This window comes from Protobothrops mucrosquamatus, unplaced genomic scaffold, assembly GCF_001527695.2.
Source record: "Protobothrops mucrosquamatus isolate PMUCROS unplaced genomic scaffold, P.Mucros_1.0 scaffold1862, whole genome shotgun sequence".
Taxonomy (NCBI): domain Eukaryota; kingdom Metazoa; phylum Chordata; class Lepidosauria; order Squamata; family Viperidae; genus Protobothrops; species Protobothrops mucrosquamatus.
In genome coordinates, this window is record NW_015387991.1 from 13,671 (window position 1) to 35,019 (window position 21,349).

Consider the following 21,349-nt stretch of genomic DNA (forward strand, 5'->3'; position numbering starts at 1 on the left):
AGATAGATAGATAGATAGATAGATAGATAGATGTAGAATATATTTATTTATGTAAAATTACAAGTTTATGTCAGATTCTGTGACTTCATTTGGACACCTGATGCGCAATTCCCTGACAGGCTAGGGCCCAGAAATGAAGCACCAGTAAAAGTTTCTCTATGAACCTGAAGGAGGCTGAGGATAGCACGATGCTCTATCTGTTACAGAAATGGGAGGAAGATTTCCTGTGGCTCATTTTAATGAGACGAATTATCTCTCCTGGAGCCTAAAGATAGAGATGCTTCTGTGGAGGGAGGATTTGCAGACAGTTATAAACAATCCTCCAGGAGATCTCAATAAGAAGGGACAAAGACAAAATGAAACAGCATCAGCCAGCATAATTTTGTGCTTGGAAGACAGGTGTGAATTCTCGCTTGCCTTACACAGAATTTATGTAAGAGAAACAGGAAGCAGTATGGTAACTCTTACCAGAAAACTTTATAGAGCAAGGTTAAAGTCTGGAGAAAGTCTGTCAGATCACCTTCAGTTTATGAGGAAAACCTTACTTTATTTATTTATTTATTTATTTATTTAATTGAATTTTTACCCCGCCCTTCTCCTTGCGGACTCAGGGCGGCTGACAGCCTGATAAAAAACAAATACAAAATACCCCAAAACTATCATTAAAAATATAATTAAAATAAAATATTAGATTAGGCCTTATTAGTTTAAAATTGTTTTTAAAACCCCGCTAAAAATTTCCCCTTAGGGAAATTGAAGAATGAAGAATAGTGTTTTCAGAAGCACACAAAGTATATGCTGTGCCCAGTTTCCTTGATGATACTTGGCACATGTTAATAACAAGCCTTGAGTCCATGGACTAGCATTATTTAACTATGAGTTATGTAACTGGGAGGCTTTTAGAAGAAGAACAGAAAAGATTAGAGAGAAACACCACAGGTGGGAGAAACAATAGTAATTTACATCTCAGAAAGGAGCTGCATTCTGGGGAGATAACAAGGTGGGAGAGAAAATCTGTGTGATAAAATGATGCTTTGCATGTGGATCCACTCAACATATCCAGATAAATTGCCCAGTAAGAAGATTAAAAGATACAAACAGGAACAAGACAACACAACAATGGAAGAAGGAAGACACAGATTTCTATGATGAAGGCAAAAATACTAACAATATTTGGTTGTTTGGCAGTGGGGAAAATACTGTAAATCAAGGATCCCCAGGCCTGCAGCCCACTACTGGCCCTTGGCCCATTCAAAACTAGGTCGCGTGAGTAGTGGGCAAGCATGTGTGTGCATACAGTGTGCACATGCAACTCCATTTGCGGGAGCGGTGAACACTCAACGCTTGCATGCAAAGCTCTATTTGTGTTTCTGCAAATAGAGCTGTGCATGCTTGCGTGCACACCTGCCATTCAAGCACACCTGCCATTCAAACAAAACCATCCCCGTTGCCCCCCCTGCTGGACCGCCAAGCCAGAAAGGTTGGGGACCACTGTTGTAAATAAACCAAAACTTTTTTCAGTATGGGATCAGCTGCCCAAGAATATGTAAGCCTAGCAAATGGTAATCATTTGTATAGGGGGAAGGAACAATATATGTACCAATTGTATGGGTAAATCATTTGTTAAGTTTTTATGTGTACCAGATTTAGATCACAATTTTCTGAGTGTGTCTCGCTTAGAAAATGAAGGATATAAAGTAATTTTTGCCAAGGGTACATGCAAGGTCATAAAGAATAACGGTGTGTGCATAAGGTTTGAAGTTCTTACTAAGAGAAGAAGTGATGGAATTGAAGTTGCCGGATTCTTGGGTGAGAGTGATCACGTCATATTGGAATTCAATATAATACAAACACAAGCAATAGAATATAATCCGACCAGTGTCTTAAACATTAAAAACTGATTTTAACAAAAAAACAGAACCTAAGAAAAATTCCATGGATAAAAATTCTAAAGGGGAAAACAACTCAAGAAACATGGGAAACTCTGAAAAATATGATCATAAAATATGATAAAAAAATCATAAAAGCCCAGTCCAACACAATACTACACTTTTTCTTTTTGTTCTTTAGGTTTTTCTTTGGTCGTACCAACGTGTTTCTAGAAAGACAATTTGACTTTCTGTTTTTCCTATTCATGTTTTGTACCTTTCCCCTTATGTAGTGATTCCGTCTCATAGTCGTCTATCGGCCTTAGACGTTTCTACTTCAGTCCTTTCGTTTCCGAGTCTTCTAAACGTTATTTTCAAAATTTCAACATATAAATAAAAAGAAAACAGTCGGTCCACTAAAGAGAGAAGATGGCAAGGAAGTAACAGGCAGTAGAAAGAAAGCAGAGATGCTTAACTCATTCTTTGCATCAGTCTTTATGCGAAAAGAAACTAATCCAACTGTAAAAGACAGATTAGAAATATATATATACATATATATAATCAGAAATACCCAATACCCCATATAATATATATAATACCTCATATATATATTATAATGTGACATGATAGCAGTATTTATATTTATATAAAGCTGCAAGTTTGTCTAAGCCAGTGTTTCTCAACCTTGACAATTTTAAGGCATGTGGACTTCAACTCCCAGAATTCCACAGCCAGCGATGCTGGCTGTGGAATTCTGGGAGTTGAAGTCCACATGCCTTAAAATTGTCAAGGTTGAGAAACACTGGTCTAAGCATCTATATGACTTCACTTGGACACCTGCGCAATTCCCTGACACTCCCTTTCCTACCCTTTTGAGCATCAGAACCTGAATTCCACATAGACTCCTCCAGAGGGCGCACTCTAACAAGCCCTTCCCCAATGGGCCACTGGAGGGCGAAAGTCACGGCTACTTTTCCAGAGGAGGCTGCGAAGGAAGTGACGGCTCTGAACCTTGTCGCTCTAGGACGCCATACTCTCTCTCCTTAACCCCTGGACCTCTGCGGGAGACGAAGAGTTGGCGGGAGAGTCTCGCGGGGGAAGAGATTCACACCTGTCTTAGGTGGGGAGGTGGAGTCTTCCCGTGCAAAGGGAGGCGGAGGAGGGGGAGACCCGTGCCCCGCTCTCCTCTGGGTCTGATCCCAGGTCCCATGTTCCTCAGCCGCCCTCTCCATGCAGGAGGAAGCGGAGCTGCAGAGCAGCAGCAGAAGAACCGGGGATCCCGGGCAGGCGGCGGGGATCCTGGGCTCCCTTCCCGCCCCGTATCCGGGGAAGAAGAACCCGAGTGGGGGGAGAGGAGAGCCGGCCTGGCGGAGGTCCAGCAGGAGAGGAGAGAAGCTGGGCGAGGAAGCAGGATTGTGTGAACAGCCAGGGTCATTTCCTGGCATTTCATTGGCAGGTTGTGTAAATCCTTCTTGGAGGGGAATGCAGAGGGCAGGTTTTTAAAAAGAAGTTTTTGCTTGTGACCAAGAGAAATATAAAGTGCTCCAAAATACACGCCCCCCTCCCCAAAGAACCCTATCTGCTGAATGCCATTGCAATCATTGACCAGCTCAGAAAAATCTTTCCTTCCATGGGGATGACTATTGTTCGGTGGTTAAATCCTCCACTTTCTAATTCTTGAAATTCATTTTCTTTTTCCATCTCAGGTACACAAATTGGAAGTGATTTCTACATCTTTGCATATAGACAAATTTATTCCTTATTTAAAGGCAGGCAGCAACAGAATTTCAAATAGCAGACTTATGAATGAAATGTCTTTAGGAGATCCAGAAGATTCCTTGTACCCATTTGGAGTTGCCTTACAGGACAGAGACAGGATGGAGACAGAACTTTTAGCAAGTGAAGCGACTGGAAAAAATCCTTCGGTTGTTCAGCCTGGCAGCTGTGGAGAGATCTGGGCAAGAAGCGGGCAGAAGATCCTGGAGGAGGAACCCATCTTCCATTCAGAAGTTCAGCCCTGCAGCTTCAGGAGCATCCAATACCAGGAGGCTGAGGGTCCCCGAGGACTTTGCAGCCGACTCCATGACATTTGTAGGCGATGGCTGAGACCAGAAAAGCACACCAAAACCCAGATGCTGGATCTGGTTGTTCTGGAGCAGCTCCTGATCCTTCTGCCCCCGGAGATGGAGAGCTGGGTGCGGGAGTGTGGAGCAGAGACCAGCTCCCAGGCGGTGGCTCTGTTGGAAGCCTTCGTTTTGAGTCAGGTGGAGGAACAAAAGGAGCAGGTCAAGTTGCAGGTGGGAGCCCAAAAGGAGAAATAAAGATTGTGCTTGAATTGTTCACCCCTCCCTCTGAGAATTCTCTGGCATTTAAATTACATGGAGACCTTTTCCTAATCCTTGTAGGACATTGTTCCATTTGTGTCTCATTCAGACTCACTGATGGATATTGGGGATTTTCAGGTTTGCATTCAGAGAACAGGAATCAACTTAATGTTCTGGAGCAGTCCCCAATCTTTTGAGCACCAGGGACCAATTCCGTGTTTTTTCCGCGGACCAGAGGGGGCATGGTTTTGTGTGCTGCCTGCATCCCGCGATGGGGCTTTTTTTGTGCGGACCGGTTACTGATATGCCGTGGCCCGGTACTGGTTCACGGACTGGGGGTTGGGGACCCCTGTTTTGGAATGTTCATTAACTCTTTTTTTCCCCTCCTTTCTCCTATTTCAAGTCTGTTGTGAAGATCGGAGGTCCCGAGGGAAGGCGGAATCCATCAAATCCTCTTCAGGAGATGATTTGGAGGAGGATCTCCCAGGAAGATCCAAGTCAGGATACTTCAGAAGGTAATTGAAGGTTTTCCCATTCCCTAGAGAAATCCCAGCTGACTCATTTTCTCTTCATCTTCTCTTCTGTAGAATACCTAGTCCTATTTTGTTAATTATGGATGTTAAAATTCTGTCTCCCATGCAGTGAAAAATAGAACGAAGATAACGCATGCTTATTATGCTGAAACTGAAACAATCATTGAACTTACAACTCAAGTAAGAGAAGCCTAATAAAAAATAAGGCTATCATAGTGTGAGCATCTGTTAAGTAGAGTGATCATTTTAGAAATTCTTTGACATGCAATTTTTGCCAGACTGCTCAATAATAACTGAAATAACCACATTAGCACAATGCCATTTCAAAAAGGCTTTTCATTAAGCTTTTTAATGAAATGCTAAATGGATTGGAGTCCCTGAGAAGTGGGCTTTCCAAGGCCCATCTGCCAGTTTATTCTCTCCAGATGCAGAAAGTCTAGATAGATAGACAGATGGACGGACAGATAGATCGATCCAGAAGGAAACTGGGGTTCCTTTCACTAAATGGCACTGAAAATGTGTATCTGTGCTTGCAATGATTTAAACAATAAGACATCTTCTAAATTACCCTGGTCTTACTCTGTTGTGTTTTTCCTTGTTCAGGAGGGCCATGTGTCCTTTGAGGAGGTGGCTGTGTATTTCTCTGAGGAGGAGTGGTCTCGACTGGATCCTGACCAAAAAATGCTGCATTGGGAAGTCATGGTGGAAAATCATAGGAACGTGGCCTCTCTGGGTAAGGGCTTGCTACTCCCCAGTCAGAGTGTTTGGGAAGACATTCTGTAATTAGATATATTTGTTGTTGTTAGTTGCGAAGTCGTCTCCGACCCATCGCGACCCCATGGACAACGTTCCTCCAGGTCTTCCTATCCTCTACCATCTTCTGAAGTCCATTTAAGCTCATGCCTACTGCTTCAGTGACTCCATCCAGCCACCTCATTCTTTGTTGTCCCCTTCTTCTATTGCCCTCAATCTTTCCCAGCATTAAGCCCTTCTCCGGTGAGTCCTTCCTTCTCATTAGGTGGCCAAAGTACTTGAGTTTCAACTTCAGGATCTGGCCTTCTAAAGAGCAGTTGGGGTTGATCTCTTCTAGGACTGACCAGTTTGAATGCCTTGCAGTCCAAGGGACTCGCAGGAGTCTTCTCCAGCACCATAGTTCAAAGGCCTCAATTCTTTGTAATTAGATGATATCAACTATGTCTTTTTTATTATAATTTTATCAAATGTATAGGACTAAAAACAATACAAGTTTTGAAGAGGTACAGTAGAGTAAGGTGATAAACAAATTTTAAAACAGTATAATAAAATGAAAAAAGGAAACAGAAGAATAGAAAATAAGAAATGTTAAAATTTAGCTTCTTTCTCTAAATTTACATAAGAGTTTTCTCTTACTGTACATAATGGATCCTTTCTAATCTTCAAACTTATAGATCAGAAGTTCATTTTTTTTCTTTTTTTTAGCAAGAAGTCCATCAGGGGTTTCCAATCATTAATCAATATACTGTGTTTTCTCTAATCAAAGAGGTCATTTAGTCATCTTTGATAATTCTGTCATTTCTATCAACCATCCACTATTGTAGTTATAGTAGAGTCCTTCCAGTTTTGGGGGTATAATAGTCTCACTGCAGTTATCATATGAAGTCAGGAGCAATCTTCTATGGCTGTTTTCCAGCTGTCTGTTCGTTAGCACTAACAAAGTGTTCTAATTTCAGTTGGATATTTATCTTTAAAGTTCTCTGTATTTGAATCCAAAATTTTCTACCTTTTTTACCTGTCCACCAAAACGTGACAGTCTTAATGTTGCCCACATTTCCAGTATAAGTTTCAGGTACCTTTATACACTTCTGAAATTTTTTGTATTACATCAGTTTATAAAAGTTGCCTTTTAGATTGTAACATAATGTAAATTTCACTGCTTTCAACCACATATTTTGTTACATCTGTATATTATGAAAAATTTCTTTGTCGATTTTATCATACATTCTTTTAACTGTTTATAGGTTTTAGCAATTAATGTTCATCCTTTCTACACAACCAAGATTCAAATTTTGCCTTAGGTTGTTGAATACCATAGGTCCTTTTATCTACCTTGAATCTTTCTGATGACAGTTTGAAAACCAGCGATAACTATATCCTTCTGCCATCAATTGCTCTCTTGATTTCATTTGATATTCCCCTTGCTCAAGTTCTAATGGCTCTTGACATGTTATTCATCGTCTTTGCTGACTGCTTCTCTTCTGTAAAATGCTTATTATGTTGAGAGCTGTAATGGCACAGTCTGGATTTGTATCTGTTCCATATTCTCAATATGGCACTTCTAAGATCATTGTTTTAAAAAATATACATTACCCAACACCCATGCCATCCAAATCTTAGGTCATGCTTTTTAAATTCTAAAATTCTTTTATTGCCCAGCAACCCACATTCTTTCATCGAAAGCACACAGCAGGCTGCAAAGTTCAATTTCACATCAGGCAGACCAGGTCTTGTTTCCTTTACATCTTGGAGAATTTGATACTCAACCTGTGGCTTTTTCCCTTGCCACACAAACCTTGTGTCTATCATTCTGCTACTGTTTAATCTTTTGGCTTCCCTGGGCCACGTTAAGTGAAGAGAAATTATCTTGGTCCACCTATAACAGTGGTGGCGAACCTATGGCATGGGTGCCAGAGGCGGCACTTGGAGCCGTCTCTGTGGGCACACGTGCTGTTGCCCCAGCCTCGCCTCCCCCCGCTACTCCCTCCTCTCCAGCAGCCCCCCTGAAGGAGAGTCACCCCTGAGCGTGGCCCACGCGAAGCAGCGCAGCCAAGGACATGGCAGCCAAGCAGCGTAGACAAGACTGCCCTCACACCCCATCGTGCACAGTTGATGCTGCAGGGCGCGGGCAGAGGGCATGACCGCCATAGCGCTGCTGGGCTGCCTGGGTGATCGGCGGGCTCTGGAGGCGGTGAGTGGCCCTGCAGGCAGGTGGGGTGGCGGGGTGGGAGGCGGGGGCGGGGCCAGTTTTTGGGCACTCGGTCTCTAAAAGGTTCGCCATCACTGACCTATAAAATATATAATTAATGTATATAAATAACAAACTTTTTTTTTTGATATTTTTATATCTTATGGGGCCACATTACTAGCTGTCCACACCCACATGTGGTCTGCAAGGTTCAGGTTGGACCTGTGTGGTTTAAATGGCACATCAGTTGTCTAAAAAGATATTTGAAACAGAAATATTATTCTAGGCCAACATTAATTTTTATCATGGAAATTCTTTCTAACAATGACGTACACATTTTCTCCTAGCTTAACATATCCCTCTTTCACTCCACATTTTAAAAGAACATACAGTTCATGGGGAGAGGGTCCTTGATGCTCTCTGAGCTTGGTTGTTTTCTTGCAGATGTTTCATTATCCATACTAGGTAACATCATCAGCACTAGTATCACAACACCGAGCTACAAATATTCTCCTTTATCAGTTCATATTGGTCATAATAATACTGAACTTGTTGATTTTAATTTCTCTGTTTTAAAACCAATTTTTCCCATCAATTTTATTTCATCTTCCATTTTTGTCTTTTTTTGTTAACAGCATCTTTAAATTATTAAAGCTCATTAAAATGCCAAATTCCTTAAATTTTTCCACATTGATATTTTTATTCCCTCCAGAAGATCTCCCAAATTCAACACGCAGCATGAAAAAAAGGGCATCCTTATGTTCTGTTTTTGTGTTTTACAAGGATTGTTAAATTTCCAATTAGTTGTGCTTTATGTAAAGATTAGATCGATTTTACCCATTTAAGGAAATTCTCTTCAAAGGTCATGTCTTCCGAAAATTTAAATCAACACAGTCCAGTTCAAATTCTCAAACGCCTTCGCTGCATTTAAGAAGATTGGTGGAGCTTGTTTTTAATTATGTTCAAACTTCCTGCAGTTTGAACTTTTCCCCCTAACTTATTATCATTTTTATTTCTCCTTTCTTTGAAGATAATAATGGACAAGAAAATGAAAATTCCAGAGAACCATTCCGAGTGATGGCTTGTGGAGACAGACTGGAGAAGCCTGCAAATCAAATGGAAGTAGAGAGACATGAGAGAAACCAGTCAAATAATTGGAATCGGGAAAGTTCTTCCATTGATGCTCCAGTGCAAGACTGTCTTGCCCAACAAGGAAAAATAAAGAAAAAATACATTATGAAAAACATAAAACTGTTTAAAGACAAATTAGATGTGAATAAACATGATCCAACCCAAACCAAAGGAGAAAGTAAAATATGCAGAGGCAGTGGAAAAAAATTGACTCTTTCTTGTGAAAAGGAGTCTTTTACATCTCAGAAAAGAATCCATGTAGGAGAGAAGCCATATACATGTTTGGAATGTGGAAAGAGCTTCAGAAGAAGCAGTCATCTTACTTCCCATAACTGGATCCACATAGGGGAGAAGCCTTATAAATGCCTGGAGTGTGGAAAGAGCTTCTGCGAAAACATCTCTCTTACTGTTCATAAAAGGATCCACACAGGGGAAAAGCCGTACAAGTGCTTGGAATGTGGAAAGAGCTTCAGAACAAGCAGTCATCTTATTTACCACAACTGGATCCACACAGGGGAGAAGCCTTATAAATGCATGGAGTGTGGAAAAGCCTTTATTCAGAATAGTCATCTGACTTCCCATAAACGAATCCATACAGAGGAAAAGCCGTATAAGTGCACGGAGTGTGGAAAGAGTTTCAGAGAGAGTCGTTCCCTTACATCCCATAAAAGGATCCACACAGGAGAGAAGCCATACCAATGCACGGAGTGTGGGAAGACCTTTATTCAGAGCAGTCATCTTACTTCCCATAAATGGATCCACACAGGAGAGAAGCCATATAACTGCATGGAGTGTGGAAAGGGCTTCAGTCAAAGGAGTTCTTTTATTTCCCATAACAGGATCCACACAGGGGAGAAGCCGTATAAATGCCCTGAATGTGGAAAGGGCTTTATTAAGAGCAGTCATCTTACCTCCCATAAAAGAGTCCATACAGAGGAGAAGCCGTATAAGTGCACGGAGTGTGGAAAGAGTTTCAGAGAGAGCCGTTCCCTTACATCTCATAAAAGAATCCACACAGGAGAGAAGCCATATCAATGCACCGAGTGTGGCAAGACCTTTATTCAGAGCAGTCAACTTACTTCGCATAAAAGGAAACACACAGGGGAGAAGCCATATCAATGCACGGAATGTGGAAAGAGCTTCAGTCATAATAGTTCCTTTACTTCCCATAAAAGGATCCACACAGGGGAAAAGCCATATAAATGCATGGAGTGTGGAAAGGGATTCAGTCAAAGGAGTTCCTTTACTTCCCATAAAAGGATCCACACAGGGGAGAAGCCGTATAAGTGTGCGGAGTGTGGAAAGGACTTTACTACGAGCAGTTATCTTAACTCTCATAAAAGGATCCACACAGGAGAGGAGCTATTCAAGTGCATGGAGTGTGGAAAGGGCTTCTGTCAAATGTCGTCCCTTATGAGACATAAAAGAATCCATTCAGGGGAAAAGCCATATAAATGTGTGGAGTGGGAAAATGACTTACTTTTCCATACACCGATCCATTTTGGTTCAAATCCATTTAAATTCCAGATTTAGTGGGTGAAATCTATGCATTTCCTATTTGTGTGTGCTGAACTAGGAAAGTGGGGGTTTTTTTGAGTTTGCGCTCACAACTGGAAACCCCAGAGATAAAATTGCCAATGGAAACACAAACAATGGGCACTGCTGTTTTAATTCTGAAGTGTGGATTTTTAATCCTACGGTCATTTGAAGGTGACAACACTATTTTATATCAATAATGAACATCTTTTTTATGTTTAGTTTTCAGTTGGGGTCAATTCCAAGAAAATGTCTGTTTTAATAATCTCAGATTCTGGACTATGCAATTTTATAAAGCTGTCAGTATTGTGGTTTTGCAAGGGAACTTTTCAAAAATTGTTTGTTCTTTCTACTTGATCCTTATTGTGGGAGGGTTATCAACAGGTAGACATTTTACAGGTATTCTCCCCCCAGCAATAAAAGCAATAAAATTTCCTTGATGCACTTCTTCAAAACGAAGCTCTATTCTTCCTTCCACTATAGCAGACGTGCATATGGAAATTCAGCTAATCCATAGCCACTTCCCATAATTTGAAGTTTTGCCTAGTCTTTTCCCCTCCTTTCTCATTCCTTAATGTGCTCACAGTTTATCAGCGGACAGACACTTCTCTGTCCTCCCAACTGACCGTGTGGATAATCAAATCCTCACATACATGTTGATATAGACTGTGCAAAGAGATTCAGGATGTAGAATTCTGTCACTAAAAAGGAACCAGAAAGATGAGAAGCCTCTCAAACGCCTGTGCAAAAGACTTTTCAAGCGTATTATACCTTTCATTGTGTCACAAGGGCTAAGAAAAGGTTTAAATTACCTTTAAATAAAATTAATTAAATATCATTGGTGTGGTTACTTTCCAGTGACATATTAAATCCTCTTTCTCTTCACTGTATTAAAATAAACACCTGAGAGTGAGGAAGCATTTTTCTTAGTGGTATGCAGAGTTTTGGTGCTGAGTTAGAATAGTCTCAGTCTCGCCTTCACTGGAGACTGTTTATAAAGGAAGGGAAAGCTGGCATGTGTCTGGATGTGTCAAGGCACTGTAATTGCTCATTACAGACACGTAAATCAGATGGGCAGCCAAAGGGGATTTTGCTTTCTAAGATTGGATACACCACAGCATAGCAGATCTGTACACAATGGTTTACTGTGGCACACCCCTTCTCGAACAAAAGGGTTAATTCCATCTTTCTAGATCTTGCAAGTTGCTATTATGAGGTAATTAGGTATTTAATATTCAATCCTAACAAAAGTCCCAAAGTCTGTAAAGTACCATACCACCCTCGCACTGGTTGGAATGAGGGGCTGTTTCAAAGTAGCCCAGCTCCAGGCAAGAATCCACCAGGATACATTGCTCATCGTAGCTGGTGGTTCTGGCAGCTGACCAACATCCCTCTTGCCTGCCTGAAATAGTTGCCAATCTCCATACAACAGTTCCCTTCTGCTTGCCGTTTTCTGATCTCCTTGTACACATCTAGCCATGCTCTATTTTGGTACTTGCTTGTCTGGGCTAAGAAGCAGGGTGGGTGTAGCTGCCTCTGGATCTTGACAGCTATGGCTCAATTGGCCAGACAGGTAGAACATCGGTGTGGATGCTTATGAGCAAATGCTGAGTGGGAGGATGAATGCCTCAATGCTGGAGCCCATCTCTCTGGTTTCTGGGGCTGGAAATTTGTAGAGCCCTTTGGGGAAAAGTAGAGGCTGTGTGGAGTTCGAAGAAATGAGGGCAAGAGCGGTGCTGCCTGGTTGCAGAGGCTCTTCCCAAGTGCAAGCAGCAACTCTGGCTTCTTTTCCGCACAGGCAGAGCTATAAAATTAGAGAATTAGAAAAAACCAGGACAGGGAAAGAAATGGGTTGAAGAGAACATTGCTTTGAAATGGCTTTTTCATCACTTTTCCCTCACAATTTCAGTTCTTTCTTTTGCTAATTTCTTTTGCTAATTTTTTTTCTTGCTCTGTCAACTCAAAACGTGGGAATCTCTTCAGAGTGATGGTGTTTTCAACTATTTTGGTTAGAACATTTTTTTTCTCTATTTATTCATCATCTAAAGATATTCCAATTGCTTTAAAATCTCCAAAGGCCTTAAGCTTTCTGGTGTCCTGAGGTGAATTCCCTAATCAGCCCCCATGTAAAACAGATTTTGTTTTGTTTTGTCCCACATGGTTTGAGTTTTATGTTCCTTTTTCAGTATTTGCTTTCCTTCAGTTTTAAAATTCTATCTTTTGTCCTGATGAGACGTCACACACACCCCCCCCCCCGCTTCATTTCTCCATCAAGGAGCCTTGTTGTGAGGTAAAATTTCTGGAACATCCACTGGTTTCAGCTTTTTCTCCAGTTTGGAACTGGTTTTCTTCTACAGTATTTTTTTTTCATAAGCTGTCACTTGGTCTTTCCAATTATTATTAGGCACCCAGGAAGCCAGAGCCAAGTATTTGAGAAGCAGGTACATATATTGGATTAAAGAAATCAAGACCAATAGACATCTGGTCCTGACCGCACGGCCGTTTCTAAGAGGATTTGGCCTCTTTTGAGGCCTCCTCCAATCTCTGCGGTGCCTTGAGGGCGGCTGTTCTTGAGGGAAGCAAGTTCTCCCATCTCCACAGACTCTTCCTGGACAGGAAAAAGAGGAAGATGGAGAAACTGCCACCTCTGGAGAAGACGATACCTTTTTCTGACAGAGAAACACTGAGCGGCCTTGCCTCTTACTCCCATGCCCATCATCCCTGCCCTCCCCTTCCCTTCCCTTCAGAAGCTCTCCTCTTTCCCGCCCTTGAAGGGTCTCGTGCGCAGAGCCCATTAGGGGGCGCTCTCAGCTTCAGGACAGAACTGAGCATGTGCCAGCCTCTTCCGCTAGTACAAGGCACGTGTTGCCCGGGGCGTTAGTGGGTAGAAGCTGGAGGTGCGTCTGCCCTTTCTTCCCCCGCGACTTGCTGGGAGGCGGGGGCGGAGCCTTTGCGGGAGACAGAGGCTGCCGGGAAGCTTTGCGGGATGCGGATCCAGACGAGACTCTCAAGTTGCGTGAGTTGGAGACTGCCCGTGCAAAGCGGTCCCGCGTTGGAGGCATGCGTGGAGAAGGGCCAAGTCTTCTTTCGGAGTCCGGGATCCCATGTTCCCCTGCCGCCCTTTCCCAGGCGGGGGCGGGAAGCAAAGGAGAGAAATGGGGGGTCGCCCGAAGGGAGGGGCCGTTTCCCCCCATTTCCTGGGGGAGGCTCTGCATTGGGGGGAGTAGGGGGAGGCTTGCTGGAAGCCGGACCCGGGTGGAAGGACGGGTGTGCAAGGACCGTAACTGGGGTGCTGCTTCCCAACCTTTCCCCACGACCGCAAAGGGACTCTGCTGGCAGAGGGAATCGTTGCATGGAGGGAGATACGAGCGGGGCTGAGAATCAGCATTCGCACCGTGTGCCCGATGACCCCAGTCTTTGTCAAAGTTGGCATCTTTACACTCTTGAAGTGGAAGTTGGAAAAAGACTGGATTAAGCTAAGAAGTGGGGAATGTGTTTGTAAGAAGATCGTGTTAAATTGTATGTGGATTATTCCTATGAGTGTTAGTGCCATATGCATTGGATGATGGCTTGTTAATTCAGGCTTCTGAAGTTCCTAAAGGGGTTTGGGCCAGATGGGCTTCTGTTTGCTTTTATTATACGTTCAAATATTGATTTATTTACTTATTAAATGGGCTTACATAGCGCTCGCTTCAAAATTTCTGTTTGTGACCTGTGACATTCATGATTTAAAGAGTTTGTAACAGAAATCAGTGGAATAAACAGATGGGAATCCAAAACATATTTTATTTATGCAATAGTGGCGCATTTCTGTAGCTCATGTGTAGGATGTGGGGGGGAAAATTTGTTCTCCAAGCTTGTGGATTGGTTTCCGAAGGTTTCTGAAGATGTTACCAAACCACAATCTTGGAGAACAAGCCTTCAACCTCATATTTTATGTATTTTTCCAGTATTTTGAATTATTGGTAGAAGTTGATCCAGAAGGGTTTCTCCTGGATTTCCCTCAGATCCATATAAACCAACCCACCTAATAAGATTCTGCTCCTTCTTTCCAGACATTTGTAGGTTCATTAGACTTTTTATTTTTGCTTTGGAGAAGGAGCCTCGGTGGTTAAATTAGTTATTCTATAATTACTGGGAATTTCTGTTGTCTTCCCTTTCAGATATGTAAATTGGAAACCTTTCCTGCTCCATCTAGAGACAAAACTATCTTGTAAGTGTGGAGGGCTGAATGTCCTTGGGAAACTTGACCAGATCCTCACCGTGAAATTCAGATCTTGTGAATAGGAAGATCTCTGGATATATATTGACCCATTTTGCAGCTGGATTAGAGAAAAAAGAGAAGATGGAGGGACAACACCCAGCAGATGTAGGAACTGGAAAAGGCCCTCTTGCTTGGAGCTGTGGGAAGAATGGGTCACGTTTTAGGCAGAAGATCCAGGAAGTGGGAACTAACGCTTTAGAGGTCCACTGCTGTCACCTCAGCAAAGTACAGTTCCAGAAGGTGACTGGGCCCCGAGATGTTTGCAGTCACCTCCACCGCCTTTGCCTTCAGTGGCTGCAGCCAGAGAGACACACGAAGGCTCAGATGTTGGACCTGGTTCTCCTGGAGCAGTTCCTGGCTGTCCTTCCCCCAGAGATGGAGAAATGGGTACGGGAGTGTGGCGCAGAGACGAGTTCCCAGGTGGTGGCCCTGGCCGAAGGGTTCCTGCTGAGCCAGGAGGAGGAAAAGATGCAAGAAAAGTTGCAGGTATGAGAATATAGCTCTAATGATCTCTCTGAATTTGTCAGTGACAGAGTTTTCTGGGATTATGAACTGCTAAGGCCAGTTGTTCCATTCTTCTTTTAGAAGATGTATTTGGGGAATTCTCCCACCCTCATTTTTCATCTTCAGTGATACACATTGGGGTCTCCCAGTGTGAGGGTGCAGTACGAGAATTCATTTCTTTCTCTCTGCTCTTCCTTGTTTCTACTGGGACATCATGTCCAGATATCCTTGGAAGCAGCCACTGAGTATGTCAAGGGAAGGGAAGAATCCAAACTCTCTCAAGAGCTACTGATTGGGGAGATCTTTCAGAAAGATCAAAATCAGGATACCATGTCAGGTAATGGAAGCTGCAACTGTGTGATGTGAGGTTTGGACATCAAGCTGACTGATTCTTTTGCTGCTCTTGGGTGGGATTTCTCGATTTTTTTTTTTTAACAAATCTGCTTTCACACTTTTTCGCCTTTTCACAGAGAACCAAAAGCACTCCTTGATGTTTTTCGAATCACTTCCTCTTTGGGATGTAGCTGAAAGAGCAACTGCACCTCGGCCTCAGGTAGGAGGAATATTGGGAAAGATCCACGAATCTTGGATGGGTTTCATTTTGTCCTAGAGTTCAAGGCAATATATGCATTTTGTACACCACCCAGAATCACTGAAAATGAATTGGATGGCTATATAAATTTTCTTATAAATAACGTTTATTAAATTTATATGCCTCTTGCCTCAGTGTCCAGTGTGACTCTGGGTGGCTCAGAATGGCATAAAAGCATAAATATAAAACCATTATAATTAACAATAATTAAAAGAAGATTAAAAACCAAGAGCCTGGACCAGGGATAGGCAACCTTGGCTCTTTTATGACTCGTGGACTTCAACTTCCAGAATTCCTGAGCCAGCATAGGCTCAGGAATTCTGGGAGTTGAAGTCCACGAGTCATAAAAGAGTCACGGTTGCCTACCCCTGGCCTGGACCATTTGCGGGTGGACTTTTGTCTCTTACTCAATCAACTACCTCCAGCAAAGCACACACACCCCATCAACCCCAAGCCAATTGGCAGAATCGGGTTTTCAGACCCTTCTGAACGGCCAGAAAAGTGGAGGGAGATGTCATCTCCAGCGGCAAAATGTTTTTATTTTCATCTGTTACATTTATATGCCACCCATTTCAGTGACATGCAACTTGGGCAGTATATATATACTCTGCTAAAATGATATGAAAGATTAAAAGAGTAGAACAATAGATACAGCATTAAAGTTAACAAAGAAAATAGCTAAGGCAGGGAGTTTTATAAAGGAGTGGAGGTGGGATCTTGTTTTTAATCCAGTCAGTTCCATCATGACACGTCCCCATTCAGGCCCCAGGCCGAACAGCATACACAAGTTTTAAGGAAAGCTAAAAAGGGTGGGACGGATCTCATGTTGAGGAGTACCATGTTATAAATGGCAGAGATGACAGCAGGAAATGCTGTTCTCCTTGACCCCACTAGCCAAAATTACTTCGTCAGTAGGGAGTGTATCTGAAAAAGTGGGTTGGGCCAATCTAATTGGGGCAAGATAGTTCTTCAGATCCTCCAGGTCCCATACCATGATGGGCTTTAGAGGTGATAACCAACAGCTTGAATTGGATCTGGAAGCAAACCAGCAACCAATGCATTTCTGTACCAGCTATAGTTTCCGAATACTTTGCAAGAGTAGCCCCAAATAAAGCATATTACAGCAATAGCAATAACACTAGCACTTAGACTTATATACCGCTTCACAGTGCTTTACAGCCCACTCTAAGAGTCAGCATATTGCCCCCAACAATCTGAATCCTCATTTTACCAACCTTGGAAGGATGGAAGGCCGAGTCAACCTTGAACCGGTGAGAATCAAAGTGCTGAACTGCAGAAGTAGCCTGCAATAACTGCATTCGAACCACTACACTACCACGGCTCAAATCCAAACAAAAGATGACGAGGCCATGAATGATTCAGCTCAGAACCTCACAATCCAGAAAAAGGGCACAATATTGCTGTTTCAAAGCAACGTGCAATGGAAAAATTTAGATTGAGTCATTGAATGTTCACACCCAGTTTAGCCTGCCTCAAGAGTGTTGTGCAGAATCAAGAAAGAAAATCTATTGTAATCCCCCCCGCCATTGTGTAACTTTTTTTTACTATAATTAGTGTAAAAAATATTTCAAGTGACTAGACAGACAGCAACAATTAAAAGGAGCCTCCATTCTCTTCTCTATTTCCTTAGAAGAATTCAATCTTCTTTTCCTAAACACATAATCATATTGTCATGGTTCCGACAGATGAAACTCTTCAAAAGAACTTCGAGGCATTGTTTACCTTAAAGAATCTTTATTTTGAGTAGCATAACATCGGCACTGCATAATCAAGCCAAAAACTGAATTCCCCTCCCCTGCGCACATAGTATCAAAGCACAATTCCCTCCTCCAATTAACAGTCCTAAATCACATCCCCCAATTAGCTTGAAGTGCGGGCTTCCTCTCCAGTTCTTCAGCCCGGCCAATTCCTTATCAGCTCTGGTTAACAATAACCTTGTTTCTCACGCTAGGTTTAGTGTTGTTATGCCTAACTGGACTCTCGTTCACATCCCTCCTCCCAGCATCATCTAACTCTAAAAGCAAAAGGTAAAATATGGCAACATTTCCATCTGTTGTCAATGCAAAAACATCCGATGTTAGCAGCGTTGACACATATTGGTGTATAAAAATGAATGGATGTATACAAGACTATAAAAAGGTTTAATAAAATGGCCAAACAAAAATAACTGTAAACAAAAAGTATGCCCAAGTGGCTCGTCATCAAGGCACTTAGAACTTTGTGAGGAATTTCTAACAACCTGATTTGTTCCTCGATGCCAATCAACCCAGCTTTGCAAAATTTAAAAACGTCTTCTCAGGAAATGTTCTTCACTGCTCTGGTTCAGAAGGTGAGCAGCTTCCCTGGAAATCGAGGAGAACTAGACCTTGGGCTGCATCTCACCCACCTCTTGGTAGTCCTCACACAGATCCATGGATGAGTTCTATTAGCCTTTCAAGATAGTCCAGACAAGAATGAGGACAATGAATTCTAGCTCTACTTAATTTAATGTTGCAAGTCTGAAAGAAATCCCCCCTCCCATCCCTTGTTTTTCTTTTCTGAGATTGAGATTTCATTGAGCAGACAGTTATTCGGCTAAGGCTCTTCTTCCTATCTCTCAGGGTCAATCCCATATGCAATTACAATCTCTCTTAATATTTTTATTGTGGTGCAGAGTGTGAGCATGTAAGTGGATAAAGCAGGCGGTTGGCAAAAATGCTGTCAATGCTGCTAACATTGGATGTTCTTGCTCTGGCAACAGATGGAAATGCAGCCATTTTTCTCTATTGCTTCTAGAGTTAGTTGATGCTGGGAGGGGGAATGTGGATGAGAGTCCAGCTAGTCATAACAATAATAACTCAGCCGTGGGAATCTAAGGTCATTGGGCCCAGAGTTGCTAAGAGTTTTGGCAGGCTGGAGAGCTGGGGAGAAAGCCCATGCTTCAAGCTAATTGGGGAATGTGATTTATGACTGTTTATTGGAGGAGGGAATTGTACTTTGATACTTCATATCCAGGGGAGGGGAATTTAGTTTTTGGTTTTGACTATGTAGTGCCGCTACTTTGTTTCTCAAATAAAAGATTCTTTAAGGTAAACAATGCCCCGAAGTTCTTTTGAAGGGTTTCATCTGTCGGAACCATGACATTTGTCAGATGGGTTTCTCCAGTATTACCTTCTGCCCATATAGAAAGAATTGGAGCTACTGATAAGACTATTTTACTTGGCTTCACTGAAAGGCATTAAAAGTCCTGCAGTAAACCTGATAAAATGTTGTGCCATCTGCCAAAAGTTGTGAGATCTTATTTTGAATTCTGCAGCCGTTGCTCATTTCATTCATTGCAAATATCCGCTGGCATTGATCGAAGAGAAGTCTCAATTTTTTTCTTGGGGTTGTTTGTTAATGGGGAAATTTGTTTCCTTGTTCAGGATCTTGTGACTTTTGAGGAAGTGGCTGTGTATTTTTCTGAGGAAGAGTGGTGTCAGCTGGATCCTGACCAAAAAGCTCTCCATGGGGAGGTCATGCTGGAGAATTCTAGGAATCTGGCTTCCCTAGGTAAGAACCTCTATCTGTGGTTTTATCTCTAATTTGTCACAGCCAACTCGCCACACGACAAGAGTTACACTAATATTGAAGAAATGGTGGAATAGAATTATTAAAAAAAATCACTAAAGGAGGGACCAAATCAAATGTGAATGACAAAAATTGAGACAATGTCAAAAAAACAGTGAGTTATCACTGTTTCATCCTGCATTGAATTGTCCCGCAGCGAGTTGGCCCATGATGAATTGGCCCATTCCCGAGAGGAATGACTAGGAAGTGACCAGGAATAACAGAATAACAGAGTTGGAAGGGACCTTGGAGGTCTTCTAGTCCAGGGCTTTTCAACCTTTTCACCCATTGTACCACTTTTACGATATGGCAACATCCAAGTACCACCAGTCGCCTAGCAAGGTGTCAAAAACTTGATGACCCCCCCCCAAAAAAAAGAAAAAAAGTGATAAAGTACAGGTAGTCCTCGACTTACAACAGTTCACTTAGTGACTGTTCAAAGTTACAATGGCACTGAAAAAAGTGCCCCCCAAGCCACAGCCAAGCAAGACACTTGCCTGCCCGCCCGGTGGTGCTCTTCCTCCTGTCCGAGGTTTTCATTTTTGTGAGCATTTCTGTTGAGGATTGGCAGCGGAGGTGGGGGGGGTTGGTTTTTATTCCCCCCATCTGCTGGGTGGTTGCAGCAGGTTTTGGTCACTTCACATGACCCTGGGACACTGTGATGTCATAAATATGAATCAGTTGTCAAGCATCTGAATCACAAGACCCTGGAGATGCTGCAACATTCCAGCTGATCGGGGCTTCTTCTGGGCTCAGCAGAAGCACCAGGATCAGCGCCGAGCTCCAGCTGGCACTGATCCTGGCGCTTCCACTGAGCCCTGACAGCCCCGAAGAAGCACTGATCCTGGTGCTTCCGCTGAGCCCTGACAGCCCTGCAGCTCCAGCCATCTCTCCCTCAGCTCATTCCCCTCCCCCGCTACTTTTCTAGGATGGTCGCATACTACCTGCCAGGTGCCAATGTACCACAGGTGGTACCCGTACCACTGGTTGAAAAGCCCTGTATCTAGTCCAACCCCTTGCTCAAGCAGGAAACCCTATACCATTTGAGACAAATGGCTGTCCAGTCTCTTTTTAGAAGCTTCCAGTGATTGAAAACCCACAACTTCTGAAGACAAGCTGTCAATTGTTTCCATTATTAGGAAAGTTCTCCTTAGTTTAGGTTGCTTCGATCCTTGATTAGTTTTCATCCATTATTTCGGAAAATAAGTTGAGAATAGGAATAGAATAGAAATAGAATAGAATAGAATAGAAAATAGGATAGGAAATAGAATAGGATAGAATATAATAGAATAGAGATGGAAAGGATCTTGGAGATCTTCTAGTCCAACCCCCTGCTCATGCAGGAAACTCTATGTTTTATTGTTTCTGTCTGCATTATAATGAATTCCAATATGACATGGTCACCCTCCCCCAAAGTTCCGGCAACTTAACCCCCCTCTATCACTTCTTTGTTAGTAAGAAAAGTACTTAATAATCTTTAACTCAGTAAACTAAGTAACCAAGTAAAAGTACTTACTTCTTCTCTGTTAGTAAGGAAAAGATGAACAGGAAATGAGATGTGATTGCCACTGTCCTCCACTCCAATTTTTTCCACTGGAGATCTCAGAGTCCAATATCTCTCTGCTCCCTTCCCCAGTTTCTGGTTTTCAGCATGGGATAGAAGAGCTCCACTACAGTAGATCTTGCAGTTACAACAGAAATAAAAATAAAAAATAATAAAAAGTAGCTTTGCAACCAAGGCATGGATTTACAAAGTTTGCATTGTCCCTTAGCCACATTTACCAGTTAGTATAAGTTGTCCTGTCCCTGACATTTTCTCTCTCTCACAGACCTTAAACAAGCGATGTCATTCTGAGCTGCTTTCCTTAGCACCATAAATGTCCTTACAAATTTCTAAATACAAGTTGATAATCTGTAACCTTAATTTGCTGGCTCGCAGCTGCTGCCTGTAGTTTAATGCCCTCGACTTTGTTTGCTTTCTAAGAGGCTCGTAGCTAGGCAGACTGTGGGTGCCAGCACGTTCCTTTTGATGTGCGTTCCCATTGTA

The 21,349-nt window shown here is 42.5% G+C and overlaps 2 protein-coding genes across 2 annotated transcripts in view; both read left to right on the top strand.

Moving 5' to 3' along the window:
• LOC114923090 (zinc finger protein 91-like) overlaps positions 1-10,381 on the top strand; it is a 17,198-nt gene extending 6,817 nt beyond the window's left edge. Inside the window, exon 3 of the mRNA XM_029285564.1 lies at positions 9,149-10,381. Coding sequence (XP_029141397.1) covers positions 9,149-10,330 — 1,182 coding nt within the window. The 3' untranslated portion in view covers positions 10,331-10,381. The remainder of the gene's footprint in view (positions 1-9,148) is intronic.
• Positions 10,382-14,602: 4,221 nt separating this feature from the next.
• Positions 14,603-21,157, top strand: LOC114923088 (zinc finger protein 75D-like). Its single transcript, XM_029285561.1, has 5 exons — positions 14,603-15,083; positions 15,324-15,438; positions 15,572-15,654; positions 19,119-19,245; positions 21,132-21,157. The coding sequence occupies exons 1-5, from the start codon at positions 14,679-14,681 to the stop codon at positions 21,155-21,157; spliced, it is 756 nt and encodes a 251-aa protein (XP_029141394.1). The 5' UTR covers positions 14,603-14,678.
• Positions 21,158-21,349: the final 192 nt, after the last annotated feature.

Excerpts from the sequence above, each read along its gene's own strand:
- LOC114923088 (XM_029285561.1), top strand. The coding sequence starts at position 14,679 with ATGGAGGGACAACACCCAGCAGATGTAGGAACTGGAAAAGGCCCTCTT. Across the intron at positions 15,439-15,571 it reads AAATCAGGATACCATGTCAG|AGAACCAAAAGCACTCCTTG; the intron begins GTAATGGAAGCT and ends GCCTTTTCACAG. Across the intron at positions 15,655-19,118 it reads CAACTGCACCTCGGCCTCAG|GATCTTGTGACTTTTGAGGA; the intron begins GTAGGAGGAATA and ends TTCCTTGTTCAG.